General features: G+C 36.3%; 1 protein-coding gene across 1 annotated transcript in view; it reads left to right on the plus strand.

Annotated features, from left to right (window-relative positions):
• HOMER1 (homer scaffold protein 1) overlaps positions 1 to 13,317 on the plus strand; it is a 140,056-nt gene that overhangs the window by 45,300 nt on the left and 81,439 nt on the right. The window contains exons 2-4 of the mRNA XM_039247463.1: positions 3,019 to 3,175; positions 7,524 to 7,655; positions 11,112 to 11,204. Coding sequence (XP_039103394.1) covers positions 3,019 to 3,175; positions 7,524 to 7,655; positions 11,112 to 11,204 — 382 coding nt within the window. The remainder of the gene's footprint in view (positions 1 to 3,018; positions 3,176 to 7,523; positions 7,656 to 11,111; positions 11,205 to 13,317) is intronic.

A 13,317-nucleotide genomic window follows, 5' to 3' on the forward strand; every position in this document is an offset into this window, starting at 1 on the left:
CTGTCAGCACAGAGCCCATACGGGGCTCGAACCCATGAACCGTCAATTCATGACCTGAGCTGAAGTCAGATGCTCAACCAGCTAAGCCACCCTGGGAGCCCATTCTTTATTTCTAATACTTGAGTTTCTTTCTTAAGAGTCTGACTGACCTTCCTATGTTCAATCTTGTTTCCTTTCCATCCACCTCTTCAGTATTTCAAAATGTATCTTGCTAAAATGCAGAGCTGTTCTCTATTTACAGTCTCAGTAGTTTCCAGAGGGGACCCACATGAATTGGCTTCTCTCTTCAGCCTCATTCGTCAAAGGCACTCACACTCCCTAAGGTTCTTGCTACGCATACCAGTGTCCTATGGCCTCTTCCCACTTGACCATACTTTGTTTCAAACTCTTCTTAGACATCAGTTTCTCCATGGTAGCTCTCAGTCATTTCTTTCCAGAGAATCTATCATGATGAAGAGTTTTTTTTTTTTTTTTTTTTTTTACATCTGTCCTCCGTCAGCAAATTGAACTTTTCAGGGGAAGGAACCATCTTTTCTCTATTTCTGGCTTACAGTAGATATTCAGTTGAAGTGTGAACCACTTATTATTATGCCTTGATAGATGTAGTAACTTCCTCTTTACTTCTAGGAACTCTGTTCCCTGTGACAGCAGTGAAATTATTTTGCTAATATTTTTAATGGAGTCTTTGACAAGATTTTGACCAGAAATCTTGAACTTTAATTTTAAGAAATCAACTATTCAGAAGAGAATTGAAAAGCATTGTACTTAGTTGATTCCCAGATTCACAAGGAACACTTGTAAAACAGCTAGTATAAAGATTTTTATTCAAAAGGGTATTAAATTTATGGATTAATTGTGCAGATTGTATGAATTAAGATGCGGAAAGTATAAGACTCAAAACACTGGATTTCCACTGATAAGGATTTGTTGATTGGTCATATAAGATGTGTAAAAGTAATATCATTGTCTTAACTATTTTTGTTTCTTATAAAATCCATATATTGCAATACCCTGCACTATTTAGACATTTACTGCTTGTCAAATGGGGGAAAAAGTTGTTAGTAAACACTAGAGTTCTTACTTCCCTTCCTTCCATGCCCTAGTAAATACACTTTTGTGTGATTGGGTTTTCCTGTGGATTGGAACTAGTTATTTACAGTCAGGCTGACCACCTACACTTAATCCTAGAACTTTAATTAAAAGGTGAAGAAAAAACAAAACTCAAGGTTTGCAGGGCTTTTTGGAATATAACCCAAGTGTAGCATCAGCCTCCCTGAAAAATTGAAGGATTGAAGATGGGGGAGAGGGAATGAATTGGACCTCTCTCCAGTTCAGAAGAATTCTTCATACAGGCACAGTGCTTTGCCAGATTGTGAATAATTCTTTGTCAAATGAATCTATATATAATGTGATTAAGCCAGAAATGATGACTCTGTGCTTCAGTATTTAGGGAATGGTTTAAGATTTATCAGTTGCTTCGAAAGAGATTCTAAGAATAAGAAAAGTTGTTATGGGGGTTTCCAGAAATAAAGCTGGGAAGAGCCAGGTTACCTACAGGGAAGCCCTCCCTTTCATACCTGCTCTCCAAGGGCTGAAGAAGACCATAGGCATACGTGACACCCAGCCCATTATTATTAGTCTGAAGAGTCGTGTTGCCCTGGGCCCAGACTTGCCTTGCCTGTTTTCCAATTTCTCCTTTTCAATACTCTCCTTTCTTTAAATTTAAAACATTAAACATTTAATACTGGTTAAAATTCTCTTGAGGACCTTAAGCAGCTTTAAGAAAGGAAGATGTGTAATTGAGAGAAGGGAACTTTATTTGGGCTCAAAGCAAAAAAGCCTGGTAAAGGCTGTTTCCAGAAGAACTTCTACTCAGAACTTGGAAAATTTTGCATATACTTTTGTTGCATATAGATCATCACATGCTTGTTTTCCAGACTGTAAAATAAGCTAATGATATTTTGAATATACATTTTTTAATAGTTTGGGTTCTTGAAATTATTTGTAAAAGCTACTGTTTAAGGCCCTACTTAATCTCAGTAAAAGATACTGTGGCTGTGAGCCACTTTGTTTTTCATATACTTCTTAATGTAGCAGAGATTATATTGAATGTAAACTTTTCTCAGTAAGTTTATTTACCTGTTACCAGAATAATCTAGTTTTAAATAGGTAAACATTTTTAACCTAGTGCTTATATAAGGCTCTTGTATCTTAGTAGGATAGAGTCGATTCTCATTATTTAGAGTAGCTGTGTTCTATAAAGGCACCACGAACACTGAATTATCAAATACTGAATGATTGCTCCTAGGGTACATCGAGAGTTAGGTTCCTACAAGCCTCCGGTCACATTTTCATCAACAAATCAATGTATAATCTTGTTTTATGTGTGTTTATATTTAAAGACCCCTTATTTAATATATATTATTGATTCATTACCATTGAACTCATGGCCAACAGCACTATAATTCATGCCTGAACAAAGCTTATAACATTCTCTCCATAAGACAAATCATAGCCTTCTTGCACCTAAGAATAGACAGCACTTCAGCACTATGCTCGGGAGCTATTTTACACAGTGAAAACACCAACAAAAAGCACAGTATTATGAAATGCATGGTGCCAAATAGATCACTAAAAGGACACTTGTTTTTAGTATGGGAGCTGAAACAAGAAGGCCAAGTGTTGCCTTGACCAACCTTAGACGGAAATATGCACATCAGGTGATTCACATCTTTCCACTGCAAAGCACTGAGAAGGTATCTCAAGTACTGATTTTGGAGTTACAAATATATTTTAGTGAGTAGGCAGCCTCATGAAGTAATGAGATTGGACTGTAATTGTTTTAAGATGCATATGATTGAATACTTACAGTATTGAAATATGGAAGAACATTTCTCTGATCTTGGGGATGTGGGAGTTTTGGGGTAAATGGAGTCATCCTCACAGATTTCATGTTCTGCTGTTCAGTGTAATAAAACTGACTGCTTTCAATCTGTCATTTTATTTTCTGCCCAATAGGGAGCAACCCATCTTCAGCACTCGAGCTCACGTCTTCCAGATTGACCCAAACACAAAGAAGAACTGGGTACCCACCAGCAAGCATGCAGTTACTGTGTCTTACTTCTATGACAGCACAAGAAATGTGTATAGGATAATCAGTTTAGATGGCTCAAAGGTAAGTTTTATTCTCTTTAAAGATCTTGCTATTTGCTTTATATAGTAGAGCATTTTCTGGTTTATTTGGGGAATTTTCATCTTTATTAAAACACAGCATTTCTTTTCGATTTTTAAAACTTAAAAAAGCCAAAATTGATCATTTTTAGCAACACTTTTTGTCCTTTTGTCTTCTAAATTACTTGGATCAACCACCTTATTTATATTGAGTCCTAAATATTCTACAGATTTTAGGTTAGTTTATTTGATACGTATTCATTGCATATCTGTTACATGTCAGGCACTATGCTAGTTGCTAGGAATACAATGGTAAACAGAATGGACAGTTTCTACAGGTTGGGAGCTTACAGTCTAGTGAGGAGCTAGAATTCTTTTCAGATATTCTTTTGTAGGTTAGTTGGCAATTCACATACCCTACATGGTATGAAGTCTGGTCATTGTCAGCATTAAAGCAGACATCCCTTATTCTGAAAAGAAGTATGTGGACAAGACCTAAGTTTTTATTTTTAGTGAAGGCAAATAGTATAATGTTTAAAAGCATGGACTGCCTGGGTTCATATCTTAGCTCTGCCATCTACTAAATTTTTTAACTTTGGTCAAATTCTCTGAGCCCAAATGATTTCTCTGGGGCTCATTGCTCTTACCTCATTAGTAGTATTAGTAAGAATTAAATGAGTTAATATCTGCAAAGCACTTTGATCATTGTCTTATAAATAGTACGCCTTTCAAAGGGGGAAAATTCCACTTTTTATCCATGAATTTTGAATAACACACGTAGATAAAGAAATACCAAACATCAGATTCTGGATATAATGTGTGTAGAAGGACAAGGGCTCCATTCTTCTCCTTCAAGGTTTTTTAAAGCCATGAGGCCTTTCAACTGGCAGAAGTTTTAGCGGGTCAGCCTGGGGGCTAAGAGCATAAACTCGAGATCTAGACTGGTTTGAATTTTTGCTCTACTGCTTACTAGCCATGTGACCTAGAGCAAGATACTTCATGTCTTCATGCCTCAATCTTTTCATCTGTAAAAAGGAACTAATAAAAATAACTACATCGTTACACCATAGGATTCATGTGAAGATTAAATAATTTATGCAAAAGCCCTTAAAGGGAGTATAGTAATCACTATACAAACACTGCTCTTGTTATCATTATTAATATTTTCAGGCTATTAGTTATGTATTGCCTAGTGGTTTTGGGAAACAAGAGATAATTTAATGCTCAACTCTCAGTTTGTTTTCTCTTGTGCTTATCTCCTTAACTAGATTACAGAACCCTAGGGGCTATTTACGCCTTATCTTGTACTTAAGTGACTAATGTGTATTTATTAGGATAATTGGTTCTCTTCCCTTTTTACTTGGAGGATTTAAAGGACTTGAGAAATAATAATAAAGTTAATCTCTATAAAGCTTCCTTAATAAAGAATAAGTTTATCATATTTTATAACTATTTAGTGATAGCAACAGATATTGTTATGATCTCAGCCACTAGAATATTAATTTCTTTCTTTTCTCTGACTAGAACGTTCATTTCTCTATAATCTGTATTTCCCTCTTGGCCCAAACCACAGATGAGATGTAGTTTTATCAGATGGGAGAGTTAAATGGAATAAAGTTCAACTGAAGTATTCCCATGCCCCTTGTGATTAAATAACTCGTGTGTTCTTTCTTCTGAGACATTAGGAACTCTTGCTTATGGCCTTTCCGTTCTTGAGGATACTTTGCAGCTTGTAATTATTAGACTCTTAAATAGCTCTTGAAAATAAGTTTTTATTTATTTTAACAAAATCTACACTCTGTAGCAATTACATTTTCTATCACATCTTCCATTTTCTAGTTACTTCTTTAAAACTGATGCTGGTAACTACTGCAGTTCCCTGCAGGGAGAGTTGTTTTTGGTAAGCAGTAGTGTAAGCAGAGTGGCTTACTTGTAGCTAAGTGAATGTTTTCTCCACCCGCCCCACTTCTATTTCTGCGCTGTGTGATGAGTTGGAAAGCCCTTAGGTGCCCCTGATTAGAAAATGTCCGTTTGTTCTCATTCAATGCCCTTGGCTGTGCATGTAAGGTTTGCTTAAAGGCTTTCTAATCATGCTGCAGAGACATCAGCATGGCTGAGGGCCAGGATAAGGGCACTATATGATCTGTAATGACACAGCATTTCTACCTGTTTTCCTTGAAAGGATGGGAACTCTGGGATTGAGAGAAAATGTATTTTCAAGAATTAAGATTTTTCTTCATATTCAAAGAATCCAAAACATTCTATTCAAAAAATTCTAATGAATAATTTAAAAAAAAAATTTTTTTTTTTTGAAGGGTGCTGGGGCAGAAAGAGAGAGAGAGGGAGGGAGAAAATCCTAAGCAGGCTCCATGCTATAAGCACAGAGCCTGAAGCAGGGCTCAGCCAGACCACACAAACTGTGAGATCATGACCTGAGCCAAAACAGAGTTGGACGCTTAACTGACTGATACACCCAGGCACCCCATGAATAATTTTTTTTAAGTGTGGGATTGTCTTTCATTTTAAAGTTTTTTTTCAGTGATTAAAGAATCACTAAACAAGTAATTCCAAGACAGGTGGAGGCAAGGAAAGGTTCAAAATGGGGATTAAAATGGGACTCAGCCTTAAAAGCATCAAGAAGTTCATTTGAAATAGCTAAAACTGAAGGTCTGTGACCAATAGCAAATGGGTAATTTTTTCTTATATGCCTGTAAAACCTATTGCTACCTCACTTTTTGAGAGTTACTGGGATAATATGTAAATTGTCATTCTCTCCTTGAAAACGCTTAGATCTCAGCTCAAAAGCACCCTCCTCCAGGAACATTCAAGGACTAACCTGGTAACTGCCAGCTTTGCCTTCTAGACTGCCCCTCTCTGACACATGATGGTCTCACAGACTTCGCAGCACATAACACTCTATGAAATTACATTAGTCAGTTGTTGATATATTTGTTAATTGACTGACTGTTCTTGCTTTAGAATGTAATCCAGTTACACTGCCACTCAGTGTAACATTTCAACTCTCTAGAATGTGCTTGGCATTTAATAGGTACTCAGTAAAAAAAAGTTGCATAAGCCAGTGATTCTGTAACCAAATTCCTACCTTTTGTTATATTTTCTTATTAGCCATTTGTTAATATGTTCTTTTCCATTGAGTCTTTCATGACAACATGTAATTTAGAGGACTTTGCTAGCCACATTTTACAGAATCTAAAATGACATTCTAGGAAAAGCAGCTTTTGAACTGAAGGGTAAGGAGGTTTGAGTATGAGTATTTAAATTTTGTCAGAGGTAAAAATGCTTAATCAAGGATAAGGGCTCATAGAACTACAGGTAATACGTCTGCTGTTGTGACAGAAAGCAAGGGACCACTCTTTTACTATCTTCTTTAGTAGGACAGGTGTCATACGTTTATTATAACGTCTTCAATACATGCATACTTCATAAATACTTATGTACTGTTCACGTGTCCAATAGATTTTTGCTTTTTTCTGAAAATGCCTGATTTTCATTCTACATTTGGTAATTCACCAAAAAACTGCTTATGAATTTGGTAACATATTTACTTCTATCATTATTTCTATCATAACTTTGTAATGTCAATTTTGGGAGGCATTAAACTACTTAAGTAAACTGATTATATACTTTTATAGTACTGGCAGAGGGAATGTACTTAAGCTAATTATGTTACAGTAATATTGGAATTTATTACAGTGTTCACCAAAATTGTTAATTATTAATTAAAATTGTGAATTAATACACACTAAAATATGAATTTTCTAAGAAACTATGTGTTAAATAGAAGTGATAGTGAATCTCAATATCATGAATTTATACCACTTTATGGTAAAAGAAGTAAAGTATATATTTAGGGGGGCGCCTGGGTGGCTTAGTCGGTTAAGCGTCCGACTTTCGCTTGGGTCATGATCTCACGGTTCGTGGGTTCGAGCCCCGCGTCGGGCTCTGTGCTGACTGCCAGCTCGGAGCCTGGAGCCTGTTTCAGTCTGTGACTCCCTCTCTCTCTGACCCTCCCCTGCTCACGCTGTCTCTCTCTCTCTCTNCAGCTCGGAGCCTGGAGCCTGTTTCAGTCTGTGACTCCCTCTCTCTCTGACCCTCCCCTGCTCACGCTGTCTCTCTCTCTCTCCTAAAAATAAATAAAACATTAAAAAAAAAAATAAAAAAAAAAAGAGTCTCATGTTTAAAAAAAAAAAAAAAGTATATATTTAGGGGTTGATTTTTCCTTGAGTATGCTCATTAGAAATCCTTAGTTTTTTATGGAACTAAATAGCCCTGTATTTAAATACCTTTTTGCTAAGTTTTGGCTTGTTACTCGTATTTACTTTATTTTTCAGGCAATAATTAATAGCACCATCACCCCAAACATGACATTTACTAAAACATCTCAGAAGTTTGGCCAGTGGGCTGATAGCCGGGCAAACACTGTTTATGGACTGGGATTCTCCTCTGAGCATCATCTTTCAAAAGTAAGTTAACATCTTCAAATCACATGTCTTAAATATATAATAGCAAATGGAGAGTGTAAAATATAGGAGAAATTTAATACTCTCAGAACAACTGTAGTGTCTTTAAAGCAACAAGTGAGAGATCATTGGACTTCATTGTCATTTGGAAAATAATTTATACACATTAAAAACCGTCACCATTAATGGAGAAGTATTTGGGTGGTTAACTGTCTGTATGAGAGTTAGCATAACACTTGGGGATTATCACTTCTGAATGGACTCTGCTCAGGGATTAGCACCCTTAGTGGAGGTGGTTTTAAGTAGGTAGACCGCATGCTCTTCTGAAAATGGAAGCTGATAGTGATACAGATTTCAGCTTTTTCACATGAGAGCAGGCACATAAGAATTACTTTGTTTAGGGAAATTTCTCTGAGAATTACTTCAAACTGTCTGATATAGTACAGAACGGTGAGATCTAACAAACACGTGAAGAGTTCCTGGAACATACTTACGAAGTGAATTACTGGGCCAGAAAAGCCAACAGAATACAGAATATCACCAGGCTAAATACTGGAAATAAAACAGTTGTCCTGTCTATAAGAAGCAGCATGCAGTGTTTATACCAGCAGTGCCTTGTGCGTGTCATCCACAAAGAGTAAGGAAAAGCAAACTGTCTCAGGATAAGATACTGATCAGGGAGATGAGGAGTACTCACTTGGCTCTTAAGATTTGATGCTCACCAGATCCAAAGATTTATTCTTTGAACTTCTCTGTTTGAAGTGTTCCATTAAAAGGCTACCCCTACATTTCACAATAATTTAGTATACATACAATCTGATGGCTTTGGGAGTTACAAACGTTCAACTTCAGGGTCATCAGGCTCTTGTAGATACACACTGTTCATGTTTACACTGTAAGCTTTTCATTACAGAAATCAATCTGATGCTTAAAGATAAGTTGTTTTTAAAAATAATCTTACACTTTTGTGATTATTTATTGACTCGATATAGTTAGAGCAGTAATCGAAGTAATCTTTGCTTCTATTTGTTTTGGTTGTAGACATTTCTTAACATGGTTGTTTTTGCATATTTTTATTATCTTTAACATAAATTATAGTTTAGAGACCAATTTTAAGGCTATTTTAACTTTCATCTTCACGATTTTAAGTCCATTCTCTGTAGGATGATTAAAGTGAAAAAGCGTTATCTGATTTGTTTTCTTTTACACCCATCTGATTCTCTAAATACAATTCTTGGACTGTGGTAAAGGTATGAGTTGTAGATTCAAAGTATGTCAGTATAGCAGGGACAGAGGTATCCAGTTGAATGTTGCCCCTGCATAAGTAATCCCCTTAGGAAATGGCTCATTTGTTCTAATACTTTTGCCATTACTCAGATGGAATCTTTTTGGCACTTCCTTTTGGAATTGTCTAATAAAGTCTAGAGCAAAAAAAGTTTACATATTACACTTGATGGATTTCTTGACCACACAGAAACTAAATTGTGGATTAATTTCTCAAACTTGCATGAAATGATTTTGGGGCATAAGTAATTTTGACTACACATTAAGTTTTTGTCACGTCTTCGAGGTTATTGGGCAGCTAGCTAATGTGGCAAAGTAATAGCTTGTTCAATTCTGTCAATTATACTGTATCCTTTCATTAGATCTCTTTTTCTGAGAATAGCTTTTGTATTTCAAGAATTTTTCCTCTTTAAAGTTAACATATACTTTTGACCAACCTTACTGATAATGATTCCTAGTATTTTGAGGGAGAATCGACGTTAAATAAACTAGACTTGGCTCCAAGAGTTTTTCACTGGACTTGGCTCCAAGGATTGATGATCAGTCTCTTCAGAATGTTTTTGTCCAAAGATGACAAAATCATGATTTATTTTCCATGCTACCTTGAAGACCAGTGTCGCTGCTTTGTAGACTAGGGGATCCCAAGGAGTTTATAATCTTTTACATAAATGAAGTAAACATGTAATTATCCTGGCTTATTTTATCATTAAAAATCATAAGTGAATCAAAGCACTTAAAAGGGTTTTGAAAAGTCTGAAGGCAATTCTAGACATGGGTCTCTTAAAGGGAGAGTAGCAGCATTGAGAGAAATGATTGGTCTCCTAAGGTTGATGTATGAGGAAAATTGCAACTGTGATTGGATTGTTAGAGTGCTTACTAAGTTGTATTTTGTTACCATGGAAACCCAAACCTATAAAAATTAGGAGTAATGTGAGCCTTTATGAAGTTGAAAGAGTTTTAAACATTAACTACTTTGGAGTGCTAGATGAGTGTAAATAAACCTGTGTTTTACTTCAGATTACATTGAGAGAAATTAAGGTTTCTTTTTTATTCCATATACACAGGTGTGAACGAGACCTTTTTAGCTTTGTGTTCAGATTAATGGAACAGAATACCTCCTTACTCGAAAAAAAGTAGTATAGTAATATTCATTCAGTTCCCTGATCTACAAGTTATAGGTGACAACTTTAACATAAGAAGGAAAGTTGTAATGACAACTTAAATTTAACTTTCTTCCAAATGCCTAACGCATATAAAGTATCATGACCTTTCCTGCTAAAGTTTTCCTTCTCAAGATAGAAATGTAGTCAGGGTTGGCTTATGGGGTTTGAGGAAGGAACCATAATTTCATGTTTTTATTACCAGCTCTAGCTAGTGCTTTAAGTTGCGTGGAGATTTTTGATTTTTTAATGTTTATTAGGTAGCCTTAACTTATTCTGTCTGAGAATACCGTAGACTAGTTTCCACTTCCAAAACAGATTTGTGGCCCTGATATGTCTAGATTACTATGGGTTCATAAGAATTAGCATTTCATGGGCTGTAGTTTTTTTTAATTGTTGTTTCCATTTTAAAGAACTTTGTGGAGTTTGTGTTACTCCTTTCCACTGCTTTACATTAGCTGTTTAGGAATCTCTGGAACTGAAGTTTTAGTAATGCCATTTAGTGATATTAGTAGATGTTACCAATTATGTTGTTGAATATAAAAAGTCACACATAATATGAGAGTTTACGTTCCAGTAAAAGTTAAAAGCACGCGCTCTGAATACTGAGATGTTTATGAGTCAATACCTAAAAGATTCATTTTTCTCCATGATAAACAAAGTATGCTAATCTTTACTGATTCCACTCCCGTCCTGTACTCTGCACCTTCTTAGTAAAGTGTGTCTGAGCACTGAAGAAGGGACGTAGGTAAATTAGCTGACCTCAAATTCTAACTGTTATATTGTGATGTCTTTGACTGCAGTTTGTCCAAGTAGTTTGTAGTGTACAGATAAGTGTTTGGTGTTAGATTTCTTTTTCCATCATTTTCATATTACACCTATTATTGATTTGATGGCTAGCTTGCTTGCGTTAAGAGTCACTTATTCAGCAAATGAAAGAAAGCCAAGGTAAAAGTGGGCAATGAGACCTGTTTTTATTTTATTTGGTTAATGTATATAGTCTTTATACATTCAGTTCGCAGAAAAGTTTCAGGAATTTAAAGAAGCTGCTCGACTAGCAAAGGAGAAATCACAAGAAAAGATGGAACTTACCAGTACACCTTCACAGGTGGGTATTTAATTACTATTCCTATTTGTGAGCCTTATTCATTTCCGATGGTATCCTTTATGCCTGGGTTACATTTGGGAAAACAATGGCAAATTAAAGGTAATTTCCAGAGTGGACATAGAATATGCCCTTGATTTAATCTGTACTAGTTGAGAAAGGTGGTTTTTTCCTGTATGCCAGTGTCTGCAAGAATCTGGGGAGGAAGTCAGTTTAGTAATTATAACTCTGATTTTTTGATGTGCATATACCTTTAAAACAAGCATAGATTGGCCTAATGTTTTATGTTCTCTAATGGTCAATCACAAGAGGAGACACAGGACAGGTTCAGGAACATACGAGTTTATTGTACTCACAGGTCCTAGAAAAAGGCAACATGCACACATCTGAGGGGCACACAGGGAAGCCTCTGGGTGGTCAGTAAGCAGAAAGCAGGAGCGTGGGGAAAGCTGAGGCTAGAGCTGTATTGCAGTTTCCTTGGGAGTGGCAGGGCAGGGCAGACAGTTCAGGATTTGCCAAGCTGAGTAATTTCTGTAGGCTCTAAATTTACAGGGGTAGGCCCTTGTTGCCAGGTGCCTGGGATGATTAAGGCAGAGGAATTTTGCATCCCGGTGCTTGGGCCGGGTGAAAGAGATGTAGCTTTGGATGGTTAGTTTGCACATCAAAGGCATGCCTCCATCTTACCCCCTTGCTCTAAGAATTGGCAGCCAGAAAGGTTTTTTTTTTTTTTTAAGATGTCAAAACATCAAATATACAGAAAATTTTTTTTAAAAAATCTGTTTTATTTGATTTTAGTCTGTTTTACTTGATTTTAAGTGTAATTAAATCCGACAGTTGGGCCATCTTTATACTTAGTACTGAGACCCAAAGGTGATAGATAGGTTTTATGCAAGTATCGTTTCTTCCTTTAACAGTTGACTTAATACTGTGATTTGCCCATCATAATCTTCATTCATTTGGAAAGTAATTAGATCTCCAAGTAAAGTTCATTAAATAGTCCTATTTCATTACTTTTTATAAAGGTTTTAATGTACATGGTATGATTCACCTGTTTTAATAGGCTTTTCTGAAATTAATTTTTAGGGACACCAAGGTGGCTCAGCCAGTTAATGTCCACCTACCTCTTGATTTTGGCTCAGGTCACGATCTCACAATTCATGAGTTCCAGCCCCATGTCCAGCTCTGTGCTGACAGCATGGAGCCTGCTTCGGATTCTCTCTACCTCTCTCTCTGTCCCTCCCCCCAAAAAATAAGTAAAATTAATTTTTATTTCAATTTGTTCCCTCACCCCTGGCACCCAGCTGGATTTTGATAAACACTACTGGTATAAAGAGTTGGGGTTTTTTTGTTTTTCCTTTTTTTAAAAGTAGTTTATTGTCAAGTCGGTTTCCATATAACACTCACTGAGTGCTCATCCCCACGAGTGCCCTCCTCCGTGCCCATCACCCCCTCTCCCTCCCCCCATCAGCCCTCAGTTTGTTCTCAGCATTCAGGAGTCTCTCATGGCTTGCTTGTTTTTTGTTTTTACAGGAAAAGAGAGCTCTGTTAAGTATGCCTAAAGTACATATTTCCTCATAGACTACAGGTGTGCTCTGGACTGAAGCCAGGGCTCAATTATACCTCCTCCACATTTGTAGTGACCTGGAATAACATGAATAACTATCTTCCCTAAGTGCTAGTAGAATGATACTTTCCATAAAAACCTATTTAAAATTTAGTACCAATACATGTTGGGAGCTCCAGGTCCTCAGCTGAATGATTCTAGCTTTGTAAGAGGATATTACAGCACATGCAATTAGAGAATAAGCAAAGGACTCCATTAAAATGATAATGGATTACACTTGGCTGTTGTATTTAGTTCTTATTTCTCTGATCATAAGTTGTTTTTGTTTAATTGGCCATGAGTAAGTTGCTGGTAAGATACCTGCTCATTGGTGGTAGGAATGTCTTTAAGCTTTCACTTTCATCAAAAGAATGTATCCAAGATGTTTACATATGGAAAATACTGTGAAATATAAGAACTAAAAAATATCTTAAGTTCATCAGTATTTGAGAGCCAAAATATACTGACTTTAAGTTATCTTTTCAAATCATTTGAAGTCTGGTTGCTAATTTG

Source organism: Hyaena hyaena, unplaced genomic scaffold, assembly GCF_003009895.1.
Source record: "Hyaena hyaena isolate Hyena2069 unplaced genomic scaffold, ASM300989v1 scaffold_299, whole genome shotgun sequence".
NCBI lineage: Eukaryota > Metazoa > Chordata > Mammalia > Carnivora > Hyaenidae > Hyaena > Hyaena hyaena.